Here is a 25,267-nt window from a genome sequence, read left to right on the forward strand (position 1 = left end):
TTTGCTATTTGCATTGAATAAGAATCATTATTATTGTTATTATTATTATTAATTACTATATTCGATATAAAAGGTACTAGTTTTGTGTTTAAAAGAATTTGTATAATATCATTTTCGTTTTTTAATTAGTTAGCCAATTGTTTTCGACTCTTGTAGTCGCGCTACTTTCCTTCCTTGTATTACATCGTCTCTAGCTTAATTCTTTCGTTATTGTTCCTAATTTTGACACTTGGAGTTGCGTTTCCAACAGGATAAATAAACGAGGCGATTAATATAGTAATTCTTTAAGCAAATTAAACAGAAAATATACAACAAAAACAATAAATTAATGAATAAATATTATTGGAAGAAGCGTTAATCGAGAATCGGTAATGCGAACTACCTTCCACTGCTACCACTACTATATTATTACCTTGAACGAAAGAAAAAACACAATTAACTTTAACGCTATGCACACACGTATGTAATATTTCTCTACTACATGGGATTTATGTATGTATTTACGCGTGTACATATCACGTCAGTCTTAACGCAGCTCGATGGCAATTTTATCAGAAAAAAAAACTACAAGAAATGAAATAAAAAGATACACATAGACTCCAAGGAAAAGTGTTGCGATAAAGACTAATTGCCGCATTTTTTCGTAACTTTTCAACGCGATGATTTAAACTCGTAATTTAATGTCAAAGTACGAATAGAGGATATTTTTTTTTTTTTTCATAAAATTGCCACCGCCGCTGTGCGCCACACTAAACTGTGTTCAAAAAATAGAAAAGTCGATATCCTAATAAATTGATGGAAACTCAACTAACTTAATTACGTGGATCATTTCGTCAATGTTCACTCGTTCAACCGCAGTGAATGTATTCTTACTTTTATCTTGAACTAAGTTAACTAACAGTCGTTTTGGTTGGGGCAAAATGGCGTCGCACTGAATGAAACAATAATGATTTTGGGTTAATAACAAGGCGCAAAAAGAATTGAGTACGCTGTTGAACTTTGCACTTTGTAATGGTAACAATAAGTCAATATAAAGTAAAATACGTAAAATGTAATCACTTTTACAATTGAATTTGGTTCTGGTAGTTGATGTAATTCATTTGCTGCTAAAAGTTCGCGTCTTCTGAATTCGCGAATCCCAAAACATCGCTTGAAAAATAATCTAATATGAAATAAACTTGCAGCGTACAGAGAATGTCCGTTACAAAACTGTTCGATCTTCTTTTTCTTATCACGTCCATCTGGGTTGCGCGATTATGCAATGAGCTGTGTGATAGATACGTAAAATCTTCTATAACATTTAATTTATTACTGTTATTCTATAATACTTCTTTCGTGTTGATGCGAAAGCTGCAATAATTTTTTGTAACAGATGATGGGGTTAATAAGGCGTACCACTGTTTGTCACATTACCAAAAAACCACGTTTAGTTTGTGATACTCTTTAATTTACGAAAATCATACTGAAATTATATAATTAACTTTATTCTACGTGGTTACGCATGATCCCTTACAAATAAATCATCATCTTCATTTTATCGAATAATCAATCGCATATTATTATAATAATCATATACTTATTATGTTATATGTATACTTTCACGAATGCTTTTTTCTACTATTACTACTACGACTACTGCTACACCTGGTACTACACTAATACTATTATTACTTTCTTGATGCCAGGAAGAAATAGTGAGAAAAAAACAAACAAGCAGAAATTTTTTCGTATGGTAAGATTCGTTATTTTAATTATTTTCTTGGTAGGCGACGCTTTTTCCCCAGAACATAAACAAATCCTAGTATTAATTTTTTCTTCTTTTTTGTATGAATATACTTTAATGTATATTCAATATACATACCCCTTTCTGTAGATGCAGGCAAAAATTATACGAAGCACAGATAAATTAAGAAAATCATCTGTGTTTGTTGTCGCATATCTATTGAAAATTTTTTTGAACGCAAAAAAAAAAAAGAATTAAAAAAAAAATAAACAAATTTTTTATCGTCAAGACTTTTGTCAAATTTCTGCACTCCTGTGCGATATTTTTTTAATACACAGTGCAATTTTTCTAATTATACCATGTTATAATATCGAGGTTTTGAGACATTGAATTATCATTGTGTCAAATGAAGGGTTCTAAATTTAGTTGCGTAATGGATATATGCATCTCTATATCCAATGATCTAAAAATAATGATAAAAATTAATAACGGTATGTAAAACGGAGACATGAGAATAACCAATGTTTAACAGAAATTGTTTATTCATAATTAATTCTCACTAATGATGTTACGAAATGAGTCAAGTAAGTCATGTATAGCAAAGCTACAGTAAAATCTGTCCTTAATTAATATTTGCAAGTCATCCCAGAAACCTGATTGGTACGATTGAAAGAAATAGCGAATATAAGTTAGTAACAAGTTAGCTGAATTAAATCAACAATTATTATTATATTTTATTATATTTAATTTGATTTGATAAAATAATGTCCCTTAATTACTACGTATCACACAATACTTATATTATTGTTTAAATATTGATACAGTGATTAAATTATATTTAAAAAGAAATTCATTACTTACGTTGAAATTATTCAATCCGAGAATTTCTGCGCGGGGTTTTAATTTATTTTTCTTACCAACGTGAAGATAGAGAAAAATTCTCTTCAAGGGAATTTAAGATTAAACGATGTTTATTGCATGTATGTACACATGTGGACATTAATTCAGAGACTGCTAGTTTTTCGGTAAGGTCGATTACGTTGGTAACGCAGATTCAGCCCGTAGCGGTAGTCTGACAGTGGCACTGCAGACTGAATTTGCGTTACCAACGTAATTGACCTTACCGAAAAACTAGCCGTTTCTGAATTAATGTCCACATGCGTACATACGGGAAATCGGGGCAAAGTAACGTAGGTCGAAAATATTTCTTACATTTTTTGCACAATTTCTGCTTTTCCCTGCAAAATTCAAAAAACATCTTGTCGACAGTTTAGAAGTTGGAATATTTCCCTTGATTATAAGTAAACAGAAATACAAAAATTCCTTGGCATTCGAATAACCATGATCCTGCACTTTCCCCAGGGTGCTCTGCTTTGCCCTGATCTCCCACAGAAATAAATTACGAGGCGACAACTGACCAGTTATTTTTTTTATTAGATAAAAAATTGATACACATTAAATGGCTCTTATACATTTACGCAGAATTTTAGTAACCGAAAATTCCGCTATCGTTCCATATTCTTGAAGCCTCGTCTTTTACATGAACATGTCGTCATACCCTGGCGGTGGTAAATGGTCATTGTCGGGTCCACCCCTGGGGGGCCGCGGAAGATTAACGTCCGGTGGCCCGAAGGGATCAAAACGCGCCCCAGGCGGCACAGCGCCGCTAGAATTTGAAAAAAAACGTTATGAATTTAGGTAATTCGTAAATTTCGTTACTTTTTTTGTGACACATTTGGATAGCACAATCACATTGATACCATCGAAATGTGAACTACATTTTGTATTCAGAAGCCATTCAAGTATTGCATTGACATCTGTTTTGGAAATTTCGCATCCCCCTCTTCGACACAAAATATTTTTAGATTAAATTTCTACAAATTTACTCAGAATTTATGACAGTTTCTTAACTTTTTTGAAAAATATATGTTAAACTCGAATAATTTCTAAGAATTGGTACAAATTTCTCCAAGTTTATGTCGAAAATTAACGCCGATACATTTATGAAAAATCTTGAGATTTCAAATTTCTCAGAAATCCATAACAGTTTTCTATAATTCGTTATCGCCTGAAACTACTCAGAAACACTGGAATCGGATTTTTTCGAATTTGTGACAGAAAATAAAGTTCTGAAAGAAAGTGACTTTTCTCTAGGCATTGGTTCGATTTTCACCTCTAACTCGACTTTCTCATAAATATTCAGAAAAATGAAAACTCGAAATTCTTCAGGTTTTCAATAATATAAAAGTTTTTCCCAGAAATTCTTGCCATTTTTACTTCAAACGCTACGTAATCAGTAGACATGACGCGAAAATTCGGTGTTTATGTGATTTTCAATAGAATAAGAAGTCTGAAAGCATATGAAAACTCTCTGGAAATTTTGGATATCCCTCACAAACTTTTTGAGGATAAATACAGGATTTTCTTTAGAACTATTCGAAAACATGGTACGTTTCTGAGAAATTAAAACATGATTTATTGAGAATTTTTGGACCAGGGGCTTTCCTCTTTTTTCGTTCTTTGCGACCAATAAGCAAGTATTGAACGGACCCTTTGAAGCATGTGAATAAATAGTAATGCCAATTACGGGGGAAGGCGGCCAGGAATTCCCAAACCTCCAGGACCTCCGGGTCCTAGTGGATTTCGGCCAAATGGGCCGGATGAGAAAGGGTCAAAGATCATTCCTCCGCTGCCTGGAGGTCCTGCGAATGGATCCAGATCTGATCTTCCAACTCCTCTTGGGTCAGCCATTGGATTCCTGAAATATTTTCCATGATTTGATTGTCAGTGATAATCGACGAACTTCAGCCACGCCGTTCCTCAACTTTTTAAACTTCGACAAAAACTTGTGCGTCTTTTTCAAGTAGCAGGCTCAACTTCTGCCAAATTTGACTTTTTGGAACATCAAACGAATTTCAATACGATAATCTAACAAGGAAAGTATCAGGCTTCCAGATAATGAAATTCTGCTCAAACTTCTGATGAAAAGGAGATTGATAGAAAATAAGCTGGTTTGTAGAATCGCTAGATAGCTTTCGATTGAGTTTTCCAGGAGTAGGTAAATATTGAAACTTCGTATTTATAGACCTTATTCAGTAAGAATTATTTTTCTGAACAATAGGCGATTGGATAGTTTACTCGAGAGTGCGAATCTTGAGCGAACTTGTGATTGCACTACTATTTTTTTTCTAAAGTTGGGCAAACGACAGAATTCTTATTCGTATTGTTTGTCGAATTATGGGCTAGCAGAAAATTCCATTCAAGAGCAAAAAACCAAATTGCTATTTTATAAATAGATAATTTTCACTGAATAAAGTCAATTTGTACAATAATATATGAAATGCAAAGTTTCGACGTTTTATGACTCCTCGAAAACTCATTTGAACAGTATTGAACGATCGTATGAGCTAGAATGTTCCTAAAGCACGAGAACCACTGAGTTTGGTAAGCACACTAATTTTCTGATGCAAATCTTCTGCCAACTTCGAATTCAATGACTTCTGCGATCATTTGCATAGCTAAACATATGGAGCTTCTGATACATAGTTTCGTCTAATAGGCTTTTCTTCATTTTAGTTACAATTGGTTATGTATGCAGCTTGATGACTGAAATTCCATAACCAAATAATCCTGCTGTGTATTTACGCCTCAAATATTAAGTTTTATTGTTTTCTGATAGGGTTTCAGTAATAGTATCTAATACGTTCGAGTTTGAATAGATATATTACTTCAGAGCAATAGTGAAGTAACTACGAGTTTCCTACGATCTGATCTACCGTATGCTGAGCGACGTAAGGTCTATTGGATGAAACTACACATCAGGAGTTCCGTAGTTTCGTCCAAACATACGCCCCTAGATGTTTCAACAGAATCTCTAATCCAGAAGCCTGATGATTTTGTTGTAAATGGCTTCTGTATTTTGCTGATAGAACAGTTCAATCGTTTGTTATAATTGCTTGGATGTTTCAAGTATTAAAATTCATTTTGTGCTTTTCACTTGAGTGGATCAAAAGTTTATCAAGGTATCAAAAAATTACTAAAGACTATAAGAATTTCCACAAGAACTTAAGAGATGCAAGAAACTATGTCCTAACAGAGAATAAAATGTATCATTCTGCCGAATGTCTTTCTGAGAATCACCTCATTTCTTTCATACAATGATTGTACATGAATGCATAACAATTAAGCGATTGAATCCGAAATGTTATGAGGGATTTTATTTCTTGTGGTTAGAAAAGGATTAACGATAACAAGGATTTGGTGTGATGAAAAACGAAGGGAATGTTCGTCCTGATCAGGATGAAGTCAGGAAAAGGCTTGGACAAGATGTTCAAGGGTTTAAAGGTTCATTGTAGGCCAAATATCATCGGGATTTATGTCATCAATGTCATTGGAAACCTGTAAAGGTATCAAAGGTAAATTTCTGTCGGACTGAAAGAGCGCCACATGAATTTCCTAGTAAGCCATGTAACAAACACATTTACAATGCAGCAAATTATGTGGCCAGACCCAGAGGACCTTTGAAACCTTAACAATGAATGCTTTTTAAAGGAAGGGCTTATGGCTTACTAGAAAATTGATATGGAAATTACCAATTAGGAAGATCTGGGTTTGGTCTTTGTGGCGGTCCTACCCTGAGAGGATCGTAATCCGAGCGATTTGGGCGGCGTGGAATATCACGCGTACTGTTCACATTGCCTGTCGAAGTTTGAGTCGATGTTTCTCTTGCATTTCCTGTATAAACGGGGTCAACCAGGTCCGTTCTGATGGTGTTTATGACACTTTGGAAACTCGGCATCAATGTCTGTAGTGGCCCTTTCAGGGCAGACACAGTTGTGTCGACCAAAAACTGAATGTTGGACACACTGTGGTCTTCGATTCGCTATAAGGATGAATGCCAATTAGAAAGTAAAAATGTGACCATCAATACCTAGGAGTGAAATTGACTCACCATCAGATTGAGGATTAAATCGGCATCTGACTTTGTGCCTAGTAAAATGTACAGTTTTCCTTCCTTGACATAACGCAAAGCGTAATTGGGATTCTGGTTCCAGCCGTTAGGTAGCAATTCAGATCCTACTTCATTTGGATTAAACGTTTTCTATAAATCATTTAAATAAACTTTGAATTTCGTCTTTTTTCTCCCTGAATTAGTAGAAGAAAATAATAAGTAGAACCAAGCTGTTAATTGTAATGAATAAAAACAAATTAAATTATCCAGATTTATGAGTTTTTCAGATGAATATTTTTTTGTAGTGTTTGGTTATTAATTATTTTGCTTTTTCTATTTTTCAGATTGCATCAGGTTTAGATATTCGGCACTAACCGTGTCACCAGTGCCAATGCATCTAAATCCAGTTCTAACAAAGTACCAGTGCACCAGAGTTATCAATACGTCATCTTTCTTATTTATTTGATTCTCCACAGATTTGTAGAGCAATTCAAAGCCAAAAATATTAGATGGATCAGCTGCCATGATTTTTCTCTTGAGGTTCCTTGCCGAAAATCGCGGAGGAATGACAATGCAATTGAACGCAATTCAATGGAAAACTGAGTGACAACCAGTGCACCGTGGTAACCGGAGACTCAGCCAATCAAGTTCTACACCGAGGGAAACATTTTCCTTGGTTTTTAACTGACGGCAATCCCAACGAAACAGGGAATTGCAATTCTTCCTAGTTTTCGGCCAGTAGCTCTATACTACGAGTGGTAGCTTCGTATATATAGAGAGCGTGGTGGATGAGTGAGAGAGAGAGGTATATGCTCGTTACAACCTGTCTCTCTCGCTCCATACTTGATTGGTCGATACGTTTCCTCTCAGTCAATAAAATGCAGAGTGAGAGAGATGGAATATCCCGAGTATATGTTTCGTTCTCTCATCATTTCAGGTTCAGTTTTCGTGAGGTAGTCGGATTGGGTAGCTACCTCCGATAGTATATGCTCTAAAATCTAGAAATATACATATGCAGTGCAAATCTTATGACTTGATTTCCGTCATCCTCTTTGGTTGTGTATGTATGGAGTATGACAGTTCTCATTCTTTACGGAAGCCCTGTGGGGACATCTGTTAACACGCACTGTCGGTAACAAAATACAACAAATACAACCGACACTGTCCACATTCTTGCCAGAATTTGGTGACGCTGTACGGCAGTTTCAAACTTTGAAAATGGCGTCGTCGCTCGACGATGAGTCGCTGCGCGACATTAAATCTCACTCTACACATTCCATCGAGCAATTGGAATGGGTGCCCTTATCCCTTACGCTCGTAGAATATCCGGCAGGTAAATTTAACTAATAATTATTGCATGTTTAATAAATGATAATGAAACGTTATCTGCATTCGTGTCCGTATTTTCACGAGGCTACTGACTGCGCTGAAAACATTATTCAATATTTCCTTTCACTAGTTGGTACAAATAACATTTTTAATTAAGAATCTATAGTTCAATGTCTTTCCTCTATCACTTCTAGAATCCACTAATTGAAAATGATAAAAACATAGAACGTTAACGAATCATAATTAAACATATGAAAGTCTTAAAATCATAAATACAAGAACAATGTTGTCAAACAACGCACGGATTTCTGTCTTCATTTCTCTTGCACCTTGTAACCGATGTTCACTTGAGTGATTTTAAATTACAGGTGATCTGATTGGGAAGTTTTTGGCATTGATAAGTTTAATGCCATTCGCTGTTATTGCAGGTTTTTTAACGCTAGTGCTATTCAGAAGAGATTTACACACTGTAAGATAACTCACACAATTGTATGATCATTCTGGGGTGTCAACTTTGCAACGCCAACAGAAATTAAAAAATACCCAGTGATCATTGGATTTGATTTTTACAGATAGCATTCTTAGGGGGTGTTGTTGTTAACGAGGTTGTCAACTTTTCTCTCAAACATGCAATACGAGAAGCACGACCCATCAGGCGGGAAGTTATATACACAGAGTACGGAATGCCTTCTGCTCATACTCAGTTTATGTGGTTCTTCGCTACATACGCAACAATATTCGTATTTGTTAGGTAACGCATTTCTAGGGTGTTATCTCAATCTAGCATAGAATTGGTTGTAAGTCGTTATTATCTTTGGTTACTTGAATCGCTTTTCTACTTCTGTGTGGTGATCTGTTTCAAAGCTTCATTCAAGTTAACAAAGTTTTCTAGGACATAAAGATTATTGAAACTTTTAACCAATTTCTGTCAATTGAGTTTATGTGTTTAAGATTAATGATCTTTCTTTAATTCTTCGGCATCACAGATTACATCATAATAACAACAGCACAGTATCAGAGAGATTTTGGCGGATAACTATAATCGCCAGCTGTGTAGGAGTCGCAACCCTTGTTGCTTTTAGCCGCATTTATTTGCAATACCATTCTATTGCACAAGTTCTTTGCGGCGTGATTGTAGGAATCTTTGTCGGCAGCGTCTGGTTTCTAGTTACTCATCTAGTCCTCACACCATTTTTTCCAATTATTGTATCATGGTGAGTTTCGCTATCAATTTATTAATATTATTATCCACATATCATTATTATTATTGTTATTATTCATGTCATTATTACTACACTGATAATTACTTTTGTTTCCACGGAAGAATACTTGGATGCAAAATTGAAATAAACATTTCAACAAGACTGCTTTCAAAACTACTGAAATTTTGTTCCCAGATTTCTCAGTCACATATTACATTTTATAGATAAAACTAGACAATTGTATCAATTTTTTTAAACCTGTAAACTATTCTCATCAAAATGATTTACAGGCACTATTGAATCACGTAATTTTGTTTTCATTTTTTTATTTTTAAATAAGAAAATAATTTCTATGAATACATTCTATTTCAATATATGCAAGATAGTTAGATACGGTTAAGTGTAAAAAATATTACTTTGCTTATTACAGGCGAATATCAGAATATCTATTGCTACGCGATACAACATTGATTCCAAACGTACTATGGTTCGAATATACAAATGCACGAGCCGAAGCCAGAGCTAGATCACGGAAGTTGGTGTCCATGAAGTCTCAGTGACGACTGATGATCGGTCAGTGGGCTGACAACAAATAAAATAAATTAAATTTTACATTTTGCAGTCTAGACTTAAGACCTACATTACGAGACTTGAGATCCAAGAATTAGACGTAAATCTCAAATCCGAAGTGGGAATTATTTCGTCGGATTGTATTCGAAATCTAAATTTGTATAAAAAACGTTCCGAATTAAACTGTTAAAAAAACGAAAAACAAAATAACAAATAAACAACAAAACAATACTGATGCTCGAATAGGAGCAGGCGAGGTATACACAAAAGAAAAATGACAAATTTTTGCAATTACAGTTCAATAATAATAAATAATAATGATAAAAATTGATGATAGTGTAACAAGTGACAATTAGTCAAGGGCCTTAAACGGGTAAATTGAATGAACTCAATCAGTAATAGATGTTCCGTTTATTTTCACATTACTCTCACAGTGTAACGTGGCATGAAGGCTGATTGTAGTAGGATTATACTGTTTACATGTAGGTGTACACAAATTTTTTACTCAAGAAACGACGCAAGCATGACAAGGCAAATGATTTTATCCAAAGTTTTGTTGAAACAACACCATCTTGTCGGTTTTCGAATGGGCGTATACCAACGTGCAGAGTAATTGTTTGCCGTTATGAACTGTGTACCCCATGATGCTATATCGTATATAATAATGAAATAACGAATAATTGAAATCACTGAATTTCGCGTGATTGCAAGTTTTCGATTTTTCCTTCCAATGAGTAAATCTAGGTAAAAGGAATATATTACATACATATGTGTAGTATTAATGGTATTCATAATTGACTAAATTATTAAATAAAATTTTCATTTTATACAATATGATACATATTTTTCTATCTAGAAATTAGTGTTGTTGGTTTTTCATATTATTTTATTAAGCTTCACATTTTATTTCTTTAGATATTAATAATATATGACGCATTACATACTATAGAATATACGATATTTAAAATGAAGATGCGAAATATCTGTACTGACCGATAACAGCAATAGTAAAACTAATGAATAGGCATGCTTTGAAAGGCAGCAGTTATCACTTAATTATTATACCCCAGTATGGGTTCTAACAAATTGATACTCGAATATATCCACATGTAAGGTATAAATCGGTTACTCGGAAATATTCAAGAGCAAACATGTATTTGCTGAGTTCTCAATACTGAAAAGACTACGACAGATTTTTACCGATTTCGGGTCTTTAAATAGAAAGAAAAGAAACAAAAAAATTAATAATTCTTCAACTATTTGTTGTTGATTATGTTCTAGTGATATAGTAAATGGTAAATGGGTAGTGTAAATAATATAAATAAATTGTAACAAAAGCGCACAATTCTATAGACTTAAGAACATTGAATTAATTAAGACATTGTCGACGGATTTACCGTCTGGAATGGTTATACAGTATATAAAAAAGAAAAAATACACGATTATCTCGGAATAAATTTGAGTTATTCACATGTAACAACAGGCAATGAGAAACAAGAAACCGAGAGAAAAAAATAATTGTGAAATAGGAGTAGCGTTCTTACATATTTTAGTTTGGAATCATCGCACCTTATCGCATAACCGTGAGATTTACAGGTGAGAAAAATTTTCAATAAATATACCCTTTTCTGATATACCTTATAATCTTAATTTATTTTTCATTATCCTTTAGTCACGTGAAAGCTACAAGGAATAAAATAATGCAGTTGTTTGAAAATATCATGTAGCTACAACTTGACAAGATTCCTCCGTATTTCGGCTGTCACTTTTGAAGGGTTTAATGTATAGTGACTAGAAACTATGCGCAATTATTGTCTTTCACAAAATTACATCGATATAAGTCTGGATTAATTGATTATCGCGTTTTTAAATATCTGTCGTAATTTCGTGAAAAGAATTCGAAGGTGTTAGCCAGCCTTTTTTCTACATTTTGAAGATAAAAATCGTTTCACCTCAATCGATTCACTTGAGTTTTTTCCCCTCTAATTAGACCCACAGGGATTTGATAAAATATAACGCGAACATCGCAGGATCAACAATTGTGAAAATGTGGCAAAATTTCTTCTGTTCTGTGGCTGTTACATTTGAAGCGTTGATTGCAGTAGCTGGAGATCCCCATACAACACAAAACTTAAAGTCGACAAAATACGTCTAAAGAATGTCTTATGCCTCAATTTCTGATGTCTATAACGCCCCAAGGACATCTTTTAGGCAAGAAGGTAGCTTTTGGGTATAAAGCGTCAGAAAATGGCGCATAAGACGTCCTTGACCCTTATGTGCGCACCCGGGTGCCCACCACTTCATCTTTTTACTAATAACTTTTCGATGTTTTTTTCGATCTGAGCTTCCTGAACTTCGTGATTCAACTTATTCAGAAGCTGTGTCCGAATTTAAACTTCAAAAAAAAATTTCTTCACCACCAAAATATTGGGATTCAAAATATGAAGCCGCGGGGAGTACCCGGGTACCCGGGTACGTGAAAGTAACATTTAATATTCAGTTAACTGTGCTTAAACCAAGTTCATACGGTAAACTCGTTTTAACGTCAAGTTGTGGAACTGGACCTTAGACTTGAAAATAGCTGAAATACGTTTTGTTTGTGTTTATTTGATTAAGTGAACCGATTTTGGATGGTTCCGTTCACACCTGCACTCAAAAATTAATAAGAACTAGAGATGGGTACCCGGGTTACCCATGGGTGCGCATTAATGTGGTAAAAGCTGGGTGATCATACATGTAAGGGTTAAGACGTCTTCCTGCTGATTTCAAGTTTTGTGCTCTCCGGGGGAATACCATAGACTTTATAGGGAATACGCGCAGTCGTTTTCTCTGTGAAAGTTACGTCAATATAGCGTTTGGGTAAAATTATTCTAGCGTTTTTCATAATCTACTGGAATTTCACCAGAAAAATCCAAAGCTGTTAGTCATTTTTTTCTGCGATTGTTTGCGCCGAAAAACTTTATACGTCAAATCTAGTTTGTCCCTTTTTTTTTTTGTTTTTCAACTAACTCCGAACCTATCAAGTAGCACCTTAAAATCACTGAAATGGGTCTTAAATTAACCCTACAGTATTAAATCAGGTTCAGTTTTTCTTATCAGTATCAGTCGTATAATATTTACTTTACAAGCTTATTTATTGAATACGAGCCCCTCACGGCACTTAAGATACAGTAAACCAAAACGAATTGAAACGAATTGTGTCAGTCAAAAACGAAATTGCCACGAATTAAAACAAATTGAATAGAATTAACAAACCTGTGTGCGAATTCTTTTGAATTCCATTTGATTTGTTTGAATTCCGTTTTTGACATGCTCGATTCGAGTTGGTTTACTGGGGACGCTCGACAGTTACTTTACTCTGCATTTACATTGCAATCGGTGTTTTAGATCTCTTAGCCGCTTTTACGGGTGGAAAGTCGTCATACCGAAGAGTTCAAAAGAAGATTTTGAAATCGCATAATATGTTTCTAACAGAAAAAGAATAAATAATGACTTCATTGAAAATTTTTTATTCTTTACTACATAGATTCAATACGATTTCAAATTCAAAATACAATTATTTCAATAAAGCGAGATATAATTTTTTCAACATCGCTATTTTTGCAAACAATTATGTTTTGAATTTTTCAGGTACGTTTTGATACGCGCGGATACGTAGAGGACGTAAATGAATCAGGTGGGGGTCAAAATATAGAAAGATCAAAAAATTCAACGGCCACAATATTGAATTCTGAAATAAGCGAAAACTTAATTTATAGAATTTACAAATGTTGAAAGTAGAAGTATAGAGAAGTAAAAGAATAGAAAGATTAGAACATAGAATGCCGAACTGTAGAATTGTCAGAATTCCTTTCGATAATGATATAGAATCGTATACAGATTCTCGATTTTGCCGTTTTGGGTTCTGACCTTTCTATATTTTGTCAGTCTATATTTCGATTTTCTATATTCACATTATTCTATACTTGGACTGGCCACATTTTAAAATTTCATGATTCTATCAATCGACAATTCTAGTTTTTTACCCCCACCCATTGAACCGCATCGAGCAGCGATTGGGCTCCAGAGTGGTGGAAATATCGTTTCCACGAAAATTACTCCCCTACGGTCTTAAACTTACATTAAAATCCGCGTTTATTGTTGAAATGTTCCCGCATTCCAACAATTCTACGATACGTTATCCCTGAAATAAGAATTTGTGATCTTCAAATTTATCACACAACTATTTACTTACAGCATCAATTCTCATCGGTTGGTTTGATGAGAAGGTTGATTTTCACTGATCCACCGGAATCGTTTGCTTCCTGGGAAATCAGCTGGTCACAAGTAACTTCAATCTGTTGAGTTTCGTAATTTCTTTTTTTAAACGGTAAATTTCTCTTCAGGGCCTTCAAATCTTTGGAATTGCCGGCCATATGGATCCAGACCTTATATCGCACCGTGGAATCGGCCATCTTTCGCAAATCGGACTGAGATTTCAGATGGATTACCGACAAGCGTAACTTTCCTTGGAACAAAATTATCTTCACCACGTACAGACATCCGTAGCACGAAAGGCAGACCTGTAATTTTTCAAATAAAAAAAAATTAATATGCAATATTGTAAATTATTTTAAAAAAATGTATAAATGTCACCGCAATAATAGAATCGCGAAATCTATCAACGCAGATCTTGCATTAGGGTTCAATATGTGTAATTATCATAGTTCAGCAATATGGCACCGAAGGAACAGCTGATCGTTTCAGGTTAATTTCATGAATATTGGTGCACAAGAAATTCTATACAAGCTGTTATGCTTCTGGGCTGTCCCTTTTAGTTGATCGTCGTTAAAAAAAGAGGAGAAAAAACTACTTGTAAAAATTATTATGGTTATTTCCTACTCCCATATTTCTTACACTAAACTTTACATTATACAAAGCAAATAAACGTTCTCAAAAATATATTACGACTAATTTTACGGTGGTTGATTTTTCGTCTAGAATGAAAATTTGAAAAACTAGATTTTTGCTGAATGAGTTATTCAAATTAGGAAAATACGTATGCTTAAAACGTGTCGCAACAGAATCTACAACGTACCTATATTGGAATAAAACTGATGTTGAAATTGTAAACCATAAACCACAACGTCCGATTTGCGGCTAGCTGTAACAGCTGTAACGTCTGAGGCAACGTTCGTCGTAGTAACGATCAGAAAAGGGGAATTACGTCTAACCAAAATCGCTGTTTTCCTGAAGACTTGGAAATTGAGATAAAACTTAACTCACATTGATTCTCGTTCGTCACTATCGATCTCTGCAGGATATCCTACCCAAGATTAGATACATTTTTTTCCCTATTTTACAAACTGCACTTCGGTTTATGATCATTGATTTGAAAAAACTGTCATGGTTCATTTTCAGGGTGATTCGTAAAGAACGATAACAAAACTAAATACTACATTTTGCAATTCTGTAACTAATTGATCGATGTATTGTTTTTTTCAATTACCGTGTACTGTCTGCCGTCCTGGGCGTAGGCTTTCCCTTTGAAGCCAGAAATTTCTACGGAAACTCCGTTGTCGCTCAGAGGCCACAGTTCGTGCACATTTTGAAGGTGACCCTCGATTTGCGCCAATTCTCCATGCCATTTGCAAATATGACGACCGATTGGGCAGGGAAATGACGCGTGACCACAAGTCTTCTCGTGTTCTTTCCGGTTGTCACCATCCACCAAATCCACGCATCCCCATCTGTTCAGAAAACATGAGAAACTGTTTTTAAAAACATGTCAGTTTCCGCGAAGAAGGAAAATAACTTGAATGAATCCTAAGCGCAGCTGCACACGATAATTAATTATTGAATCATGAGAATATTTAGACGGATTTTTTCAAGGTTACTAATTTTCTTCACCAGTTACACCATTTTTTTGGCATTCACAGTATTTTTTTCAATACCGTGCTTTCACGTCGATTATAATAATTATTCGACTTGAAGTGAAGCCTGCTTGATTTGGTTTTAGAATAAATTTATTTTGAAATGAGCGTTGTGTCTCAATAGAAATGACGTCGTTAAAATATGACAATGTATAACATACATAATGTACATAAGGTAAATATATTAGGATTATCATAAGGTTTTCTGACTACCGCAGAATGATTAGATTGAGTAAATGTCTATTCATACGTATAAATTCCGTTAAATCTGATGCATACTCCGAAATAATTGTAGATGATCTCAGTAGTAAATTCTTTGAATTGGATTCATTGGGATTCACGACGAAAGAGAAAGTTTGTGGTCGAATAGTTGTCGCAAATGTATTTAGTACACCGTACATGGGTATAATGTGAACACCTATATGTACAGGGTGATTCGTGTTTTTCCGGAAGTCTTTTAATCGCTCTGATGGAACTACGTCATGGTTGATCGCAATCACGTAACGCATATGATCTGATTTTACTCGATTGTTCAGGATTTTTTGGTAAATAAATTCTCGACAAATCGTCTGCAAATGAGGTGAACTTTTTCTACAGATTTCCAGTTCATCATAAAATCTCTAACAATAATATTATACCTAAGAAACTTACGCTCCATTCATCGAAATGATCACTGAACCATCAAAATTGGTCTAATGTCATGATGTTTTTACCGTCTTCAAGGTATCGATAATTAATGAAAATTCTTTGTTTGAATTTGCATTTGAATTTTCGTCTGTTAATCAATCCTTTCACTGGATTTTATGTCATTTGCATTGAGCGCAAAACCCGTTGACATTTACATTAAAAAATAAGGATTCCAATTTTTTTTATGTACATTCACAAGAGGTTCTTTCAATAAAATCTGACTCAAAATCATCCAAGTTTTAACTTTTAACACTGGCATTATGATTTTTTGACGCCTGATGTTATGTATTAACAACTTACCTGTAATTCTTGCAGGGAAGAGCAAGTCGATCTAGTAATCTGTCCAGAGCAGGGTTGGGCAGTGGCTTTGCCAAAGATCGACAGAAAGCGCAGTTTTTCAAACGAGAAGCGCAGCGCCGGCACGTAAGGTTTGCACAAATTGGGCATGAATGCACCTTTTGGCCTTGGAGAGGCTCTAGGCAAATACCACACTCTGTCAGCAAGGGTAGCACCCTGCAGTTTGTGCACGTGCATTTCGTCCCAGAATGCTCTTTGTGCTCAGACTCTGTAACGTGAATCGCGAAATCAGAATGGCGTCGAATGAACAGCTGATCGTTTGCTTAGAAAACGACTATGAATACCAAGCCACAGAAAGTTCTACGCAAGCTGTTATGTTTCTACTTCATGCTGGTTCAGTTGATTGGCGTTGAAGGGTGGGAAAGAAAACGACTTTTAAAGTCGAATACAACAGGTTTTGAGTAGATATTTCTTGAAGTTTTCGGAGACATTTTATTTTTATAATTGTAGATTGATTGAAAATATTCTTTTACGGACATGTCCAAATATTTTTCATTCTATGGATTTTCAGAAAACGAAACGAAACTAAAATGAATTGAAAGGTCCGTTCACATGATAGTCTTAAATCAATAGGGCATGTCAGACGAACATGCAGAGCAAGTATTTATCACATCAGGTACAAAATTTCTATACGATTGAACTGAGTTACTTCAACGTATATTATACGTTTGTCAGTCGAAGATGTCGAATCACCTGGAGTCATCGTATTTACCGTATCACTAACACATCGATTACACAATGACAAAACTAAAAGTTCATTATTTGCGATCGATATCCGGAATTTATATGCAACTACGTTATAAATATGAACACGGTTATTTTTCAGTTGCGGCAATACGCGTTACTAACAAATAATTGAACATAAATTAATTGCATAACTCCAGATACTCCAGATTCTGTAATAACTACTTATACGTATACCTACGTATGACGTTCATTTGTTTCTCGGAATTCTCAGGTTCTCTCACGCGTGATGCCTTTCACGTAAAATGGTATGGAAAAAAAGTTCCCGTCTTAAAAATATGCCTGCATATTATAGCATAACTATTGTAATGATAAACGAACTACTTCATCGTGAATTGACAGTTGCATTTTAAGATATCGTTAACATTATTATCGTCACTTGTGTTGGTATTTTTTACTACTATCAATATCACCTGCATTACTAACAACCGCCACGTTTACTAGCAAATGTATTTTTGTTTTTATTCTTCGAAAAACTATGAATTTGGACCATATTCTCTTTTGCAATAATATAACCGTTAAATGATTAATTTTATTGAAAGTTACTTTTCTAGTGCATAATAATAGATTAATGCGATGAGGATATACGGGTATATAAGTCTCGTTCTTGATTAATTTCAATCCACATTTTCATGAAGAATGAGAAATCTTTACAACTTTCCAAACTAAAAATACGTATGAGCAATATTTTCTAATTCCAAAAGACGCCTACGTGACAAAATCCAAGAAAAAATACGTCATTACAGTAATTCTAAATTCCTATGATGCCGTGACGTTATTTATGGAAAGTCGTTATGATAATTTTCAAACAAAATGGATGCCTTTACGATAAGTATTCAAGGAAAAAAGCATTTCTTTTCAGCAATTTTCAAAGAGTAAGACGATCTGGCGGCAAATTTTCCCGGCCAAAAACACTACCTCACAATGATTTTCAAAGAAAAAGATGTCTTGACGAAAATTGTTCAAGTCAGAAAGACGTCTAAAATACTTTTTCAAGTAAAGGTTCGCAACATGTAATAAGTTCAAGAACGTTAAATGTCTTCACTACAGATGTTCAAGTTGAAAATACACCTCCACAAAGATTTCAAGATGAACAAGACAGCGATAATCACCCCGCAACATAGAAGAGCAAGATATAATTTGATAATCACCTTCACAATCTGGGTTCCTGTAGCAAAACTGCAAAAAACTTCTTCGCACAGCCTGAGCCGATGATCGTCGAATCATGTTGAAACTTATTGGTCGCGGGAGCTCGCGTGGATCTTTGCCTCCTTTTTTAGGGATGATCGTAATATTTTTATTTTTCGTCGCCGTCCCTGGGAGAACATGTACGTTCCACGTGTGTGGTTTTTTTTTCAGCTGTTGATTTTTGCGCAAATGCGGCTGATCAACTGCTGATGATGACGATTGCGGTTCTCGTTCGAGTAGCCGTTGACTCTGATTTAAATCGTGCATTTATAAAGTTTTATTTTTACAATCTACAGAAACTTTACAATCCGTAAAGACTGATTATTATGCATAAAAACGTGTCAGAATTATAGATGCAGTAGTATTTGTGTAACTTTTACATTTACTCACCCAATGTTTAAGTTTGTAAAACATCTTGCACTTCCAAGGTTAAATATTGTATTTTATTGATTGATATTATACACGAATATTTATTTCACAATATCTATAAAAATAAGTTTTAATCGAAAAGTATGAAAAGTTTATAATTATTATATATTATCGTTTATTCCACCGTGCACACGGGTATGTATTATGTATGTCAAAATTTTTGTGAAAAATATATTGGAAACAGAATGAACTTATTCTGTTACTTCAAGAGACCGGCGTCGACTGAGTGACAAATGCGGATAACTACGACCTTTATGTAGTTTGGCTCCCGGAGCGTGAGTCACTTCGTCTCCTGAGCCCCGATACTGTACTTCACAAAAGGTCCGCTCTTGGACGTTAACATTAGCGTCAAGATCAGAAAACACTGACCACAGACTCGATTTTGGTGATTTTGAATATTGAACCTATTAATTATGTACTCGTATAATAGTTGTGTGCAAATTTTTTTTTGTTTTCAATAAACCCCATATATATATAGATAACATACATAAGTACGTGTACAGCATGATGGAAAATAAACGTTTGTTTACATGAAATGATGAAGGACGTCGCACGAATAAATCCATTTTCTTTTCCGCGTATTGGGAATAAAATAAAACTTGAAATAGAACACTTGAGAGTTTTTAGGTTATTGTGAGATATTTCGCATCTGGAACCCATTCTTCAGTAATTTTTTTATCCATCCTTCTAAATATACTATGTTACCTTGCGATCGCGATAGTCAAGAGTAGTTATGCAATGATTTGCAAAATTTAGGGAGAATTTCATTGCTCGTTGCCTGGGGGAGACAAAAAAGTGAAATACGTTTTGTCGAATCTGGCAATAAAACAGGGAGATCCAATCAAATCTTGTCGATACACCAAATTCGCAAAACATTCCGTGGGCATACTTGTAAGCGAAGTTATCGCCGCTCAAGATGACTTTGAGCCTTACTGTTTAGTTTAGTTTTGAGACTACGGTGACAAAGGATTCTCGCTGTTAATAACATCGATTCCAAAGCGGTCGTTCAATCGTGACTCATACGATTCCGTGCCCTTATACCTTTGCAGTTTGTCATGTGTATAAACCTATGGCAAGTATTGACACAATTGTCTGTATTGTATTAGTAACATATTATTACTTGAAAGGATTTGTGTGACAAATGTCTCGACATATACGCGCTTCAGGCCGTTATGACGTGTCATTAATATATTATTGTATGGGTCAAAATTACATAGTCGAAGAATCCACGTAGCTCAAACGTTACTTAAATTAATGGCGGCCACTGTGTTTCGGAAAAACAATTCCCCATCTTTTCCCTGACCAATTGTCCAACTTTCCCTGACTAAAGTTCTTATTGTATTCATTGGTGCTATGAATGCCCAAATACAATATCCCCAATTCTGTACTTCATTTCAATGTAAATCCGTTAGAAAAATCAACAATTTCATGCAGGAAAAATTACACGAAAACACATTTAAATATGTATATTTGTCAGATTACACGAAATTTAACTCACTGACTGCCGCAGTGACACGGTTAAATACAGTTTTATTGCATATGCAGGTCAATGATACAATATTCAAATATCGGCGTACTGATCTAAAACGGCTTCTCTCGGTCGTGGTCCGAAAAGAAGTGTCCCAAGCCTCCTTTTCTTTCCACTTCCAAGAATCGCCGTCCCTCCGTCACGCAAGCCATTCGTTGTTTTTACCCTCCACACCACCCGTAAGGGGGTGAGTCTGTTCCCAGAATGCACGCATAAGGCGCAACCTTTTCTGCAACCATAGAGACCGATCCCTTGGCGCCTCGCATTTGGGTTTGCATAAGCATCGGCCGGGAATCGAGAACACTGTGTGGACGCAGCGTTGCTTGAAAATCTCGAACTCCTTGGTGATGCGATATATTAAGGTGGTCCTTATTTAGGGCTCCGACGAATTTTTTATCAATCGCCCTCCAAATCGCTTCCAAATAATTCACAAACAATTCTCAAATATTTTCAGATTCTTGTCTCAACTCTAATGCCTCCTACCTACATAGTGGCTTTCCCCATTCAAAATATACGTGTTTCGGCCACATTCTCAGCACATGTCTTATTGTAAGAGTAATAATTTTCATTAAAAAAAAAACCCGTAATTGCGAGATTTTAGTGGGCATTAATGCTACTATATTATTAGAAATTCACATTACCAGACCAGGCAATTTAAAAGAATCGCACACCCGTTAAATCTGACTTTGTTTCTTATTTAGTGGGTGTACAATTCGTCTAGATTACCTGGTACGATAATATGATTTTTTTTTCACTAGTATTGCTAATGCTTACTAAAATCTCACACTTACGAATTTTTTAAAACATTTGAACTCTTACAATAAAATATGTACTGAGAATGTAACCGGACAGTTATATTTTAAATGGAGGAATCCACCATCTTGGTCGGGGGAGGGGGGTTAGAGTTGAGATAAAAATCTGAAGAAATTGGGGAATTCTTTTTGAATTATTTGGAGTTGATTTGCGAAGCGGCACGAAAAAAATTTTTCAACGCTCTCAACGAGGACCACCCTAGTATATTTACACATTATGTGTATTGTATACGTATTATGTACTTTACGCGGTATTATTTTTAATGACGAAAAGGTTCACTTCTGTTGCGTGTGCGTGCCACACGTGTTTTTTTTTTTTAATAATAAAATGAGAATTTTTAATTCCCTTCTAGACATTTATTAGATGCTTGTAATCATCTCTTTTTCCCCTGGCCAAATTTAAAATTCTCTGACATTTTCATGTTTCCCTGACCAATTATTTTCCCCTGACATTTCTCGGTATTCCTAGTTTCCTCCGGCCTTGGCCATCATGCAGTAATGTTGAATTTCATATTAAAATATAAGATAAGCGATGTCAAAGATAATATTTCGGAGTTTAATTGACTAGTTAAAAGATTTAATTTTACTAACAAAAAGTGATAATATGGCTTATTATGGCACGAAGTAGAAAACAAAGTAAGAATTTTGTCTGTACGGGTATAATTCTTTATTCGTTAATGAATAAAACAATGCTGAAATCGAATTCGAAACTTCATAGGTTTTTGTGTAACAGTATTTCTATCTGTTTTTTTTCCTACATCGAAAATAAGTCAATCTTTTTATAGATTTATGGAATTCAGTTACCGGTTGCGTTACAGCGAAACAAGCGCGATTAAATTAACATCAACCATTAGCGAATTATTAACCACCATCAAAATTTCATATGCGTATGGTAAGTGCTTACTTACAGTATGTACAGACGTGGCTAACGTAAATGATTGCGATAAGAACCGCAAACCCGGGGAAAAAATGTGTATGTATGTAAAGAATATTCAACGTGCGTGTACATTGAGTGCGGTTGACTTAGTTGTAAACTATCGGGGGAAATAAACTGTACAAACGTAAAATAAAGTAAAACAATCTTCTCCTGAGCGGAAACGGATCACGCGGAAACATAATTAGAAAATCCGTGTGACGTACGTATCGGGACGCACGGAGAAGTTATTACATAATTAATGTATGTGAGTGCGTGTATTGACAATAGAGTGCGTAAAAAAAAAAAAAAATTTATTTCTTTGAAGCCGGTTGAAAAGTTTCCTTTGGGTATAACCATACGCCTGCTAAAATGTGAGCCTGAATATTAACGTTAAGAGGTTACGCATCGCACTTTTTTATGACATAAGAATAACACGGAATAAATGGTTTTTGCTTCTTCTGATTTTTATAACTAGCTAACAATGCGTCGTACAGAAGATTCACAGACACATTTTTGTAAGGAATTGAACACTCTACAAAAATGATCTCATATTATTTTATGATAAATCTACTCTTTCAAAAGTTAGTTGAGGGCAAAAATTATTTAACGAACTGGACTTTTGAACCTGTTTCCAAGATAAAAAAAATCACTTTTTTTGATGCACCCTATTTTACATATATATTAGGTTGACGCATTTAGGCAAACAATTTTTTTTCTTAAGTCTTGCATAAAAATTTATTAGTTTTTTTACACTAAGGAGCCTTCTCCAATTTTGGATCATTTGAAAATTTTTTTGGAAGACGCGCAAGAATTTAAAAAATTCCGATAATGGTAAAGAATCGAATACTTTTTTTTATTTCTCTTCGTCCTGGCGGCAATTATTTTTATTGGTTTCACTTATAAAATATCATGATATCTTGAAAATTGTGACGTAAAATATAAATTTTTAAGGGTTGTTCAAGAATTTTTAATGTTTTGAAGTACAACATAGGATGGTTTCGAGCGACCTTTAAATATTAATGTAATCGCTCGATCTTTTTTTTATAATCAGTTAACATGATTATGAAATAAAACAACCAACGAGACATATAAAAATACTTATTAGTATAAGAAATTATCGAGCCTCAATATTAATATTTACAGCTCGCTCGAAAACATCCAATGTATAGTACTCCGAAACATTGAAAAAATGTTTAGTGACCTAAAACGATTTATTTTTTACGCTATAAAATTTCCTGATTTCCACATTGATCACATTATATGTATTGTATATACACACTATGTGATCATATATATACATATATTTATATAAAGATAATATATTTTTATAATATATTTATATATTTACTTGAAAAATTAAAGACTTTTATCGTTATCTGTTTCAGGATCAATTGCAAGTTAAATAATTAAACCAAATACATGTTACAGAAAGAAAAAAATGAATGGAATAGGAAGTTGGGAATAATTCGGAATAATCTAAAGTGGTTTTTCCCTTCATGTTTTTCTAATGAATATATAATATTGTCGCATTTATATTGGTTAACAAATCGTTTATTTCCTATGTAGATTCATGAAATTTTGTACCGCATGTAGTGATAGCCTTTCATTTACGTACACAGCTGTACATCTACGTCATTATTTTTTCATTCTGAACGATCATAATCGTGACGTTGTTTTTCCCTTTTATGACGTTTTCAAGATGCAGGCAGGCACAATCCGATTTGCCTACTGCCATTAGATTTAACCTATTTTAAACTATAGAAGTCACAAGTATAGAGCAGAAAGAAATAACATAATGCAATTTTTATGCAATGCTTCGGCCAAGAAAAGCGAACTACTAGGCGTGTAAGATTGAAATACTGCTGGTTACTTTATAGTTGGTAGACTTTACTAAACTCTATGATATCTATCACAGTACTACTTTCATGGAACATTCACTTTTTCAAAAATAATTATTACATGAAAATAGTACTATGATGTAGGATTTGCATTTCCCGAAGACAATCATTGCATGGAAGCCATGGAAGTAATGCTGTGATGCATCATTTTACTGATTTCAACTCCTGTAATCCCGAAAAGTCACTCGTTGTGGTCTATGAATGGTACTACCCAAAACGAGTGTATGGAATACAACTAATATTACACCAGGGTCTGGATGGGACAATAAAATGCCCTCCCCGGCAAAGATCATACTTTCAGAAAGTCTCTTAAATTCTTCTAGTTTACTCACGAAATGAATTTTAGATAATGAGACGTCTTCGAAATATGGTCAGAATTTCTAGGGATTTTGTAGAAATATCTCAATTTCTATGCAGAAAAATAGTTTTGCAAATTTATAGAAAAACCTTCATATTTCTTGAAGCAAATTTATCAAACTTTTTCATAATTCTAGTTTTATTGGGAATATTCTTTGAGAGGCATATGTCCAGATTCTTTTAGCTGCATTTCAAAGGAATTGAGTTTTATCACAATTTTCCTTGAGACGACATTTTTGGTAAATGCGCAAAAACCTCAGCTCTCGAATTTTATCAAATTCTACGAAATATATTTCTGAAAAATATGATTATTGTCCGAATAGGACAAAAATTCGTGTGTACATCATAGGTGGATGGCGATTTTACTCGTCAGAGTGAACGCACATTCTTTCCGCCCTTTATCGGTACACAATGTACTATCTCTCTAGAATTGGTCCCATTTTTACCTAAGACTTGACTTGGTCAGAAATAGTCAGACTGACAAAAACTTGAAGTTTTTCATATTTTCAGTATAAAATATGTTCGTAAAAAATCTGAGTTCTTTCCAGAAAGTGTGTAGAAATTTTTGAAATCCCACAGACATCATCATAGTAATTAAAATTTTTCCAGAAACAATGCAAAATTTTTAACATAACTCTACAAGAACTTGGTATATTTTTGAGAA

General features: G+C 34.5%; 3 protein-coding genes and 1 long non-coding RNA gene across 8 annotated transcripts; 2 read left to right on the top strand and 2 right to left on the bottom strand.

Annotated features, from left to right (window-relative positions):
• Positions 1-2,063: 2,063 nt before the first annotated feature.
• On the bottom strand, positions 2,064-7,425 carry LOC124298438 (proteasome inhibitor PI31 subunit). 4 transcript variants are annotated; one of them, XM_046750444.1, is made up of 6 exons: positions 7,050-7,425; positions 6,675-6,824; positions 6,316-6,605; positions 4,311-4,481; positions 3,502-3,566; positions 2,064-3,389 (listed from the first exon to the last, which is right to left on the bottom strand). In XM_046750444.1, the coding sequence occupies exons 1-6, from the start codon at positions 7,197-7,199 to the stop codon at positions 3,229-3,231; spliced, it is 987 nt and encodes a 328-aa protein (XP_046606400.1). In that variant the 5' UTR covers positions 7,200-7,425; the 3' UTR covers positions 2,064-3,228. The 4 variants fall into 4 exon arrangements, with proteins under 4 accessions (XP_046606400.1, XP_046606401.1, XP_046606403.1 ...); XM_046750445.1 differs by lacking the exon at positions 3,502-3,566 and having other exon boundaries at positions 7,050-7,422; XM_046750446.1 differs by lacking the exon at positions 3,502-3,566 and having other exon boundaries at positions 3,253-3,389; positions 4,274-4,481; positions 7,050-7,424.
• Positions 6,041-7,215, top strand: LOC124298442 (uncharacterized). Its single transcript, XR_006906806.1, has 2 exons — positions 6,041-6,138; positions 7,019-7,215. It is a non-coding gene; the product is annotated as an uncharacterized LOC124298442 (long non-coding RNA).
• A 66-nt stretch (positions 7,426-7,491) lies between the features above and the next one.
• Positions 7,492-11,409, top strand: LOC124298439 (dolichyldiphosphatase 1-like). The gene is made up of 5 exons (XM_046750448.1): positions 7,492-8,007; positions 8,372-8,472; positions 8,576-8,754; positions 8,990-9,217; positions 9,636-11,409. Exons 1-5 carry the CDS (start codon positions 7,893-7,895, stop codon positions 9,763-9,765), a joined length of 753 nt encoding a protein of 250 aa, XP_046606404.1. The 5' UTR covers positions 7,492-7,892; the 3' UTR covers positions 9,766-11,409.
• LOC124298436 (uncharacterized) lies at positions 9,635-19,477 on the bottom strand. 2 transcript variants are annotated; one of them, XM_046750435.1, is made up of 6 exons: positions 19,054-19,477; positions 18,627-18,912; positions 16,675-16,939; positions 15,264-15,504; positions 14,025-14,337; positions 9,635-9,787 (listed from the first exon to the last, which is right to left on the bottom strand). In XM_046750435.1, the coding sequence occupies exons 1-6, from the start codon at positions 19,075-19,077 to the stop codon at positions 9,780-9,782; spliced, it is 1,137 nt and encodes a 378-aa protein (XP_046606391.1). In that variant the 5' UTR covers positions 19,078-19,477; the 3' UTR covers positions 9,635-9,779. The 2 variants fall into 2 exon arrangements, with proteins under 2 accessions (XP_046606391.1, XP_046606390.1); XM_046750434.1 differs by having other exon boundaries at positions 14,010-14,337; positions 19,054-19,476.
• Between the last annotated feature and the right edge of the window lie 5,790 nt (positions 19,478-25,267).

Source organism: Neodiprion virginianus, chromosome 2 (genome assembly GCF_021901495.1).
Source record: "Neodiprion virginianus isolate iyNeoVirg1 chromosome 2, iyNeoVirg1.1, whole genome shotgun sequence".
NCBI lineage: Eukaryota > Metazoa > Arthropoda > Insecta > Hymenoptera > Diprionidae > Neodiprion > Neodiprion virginianus.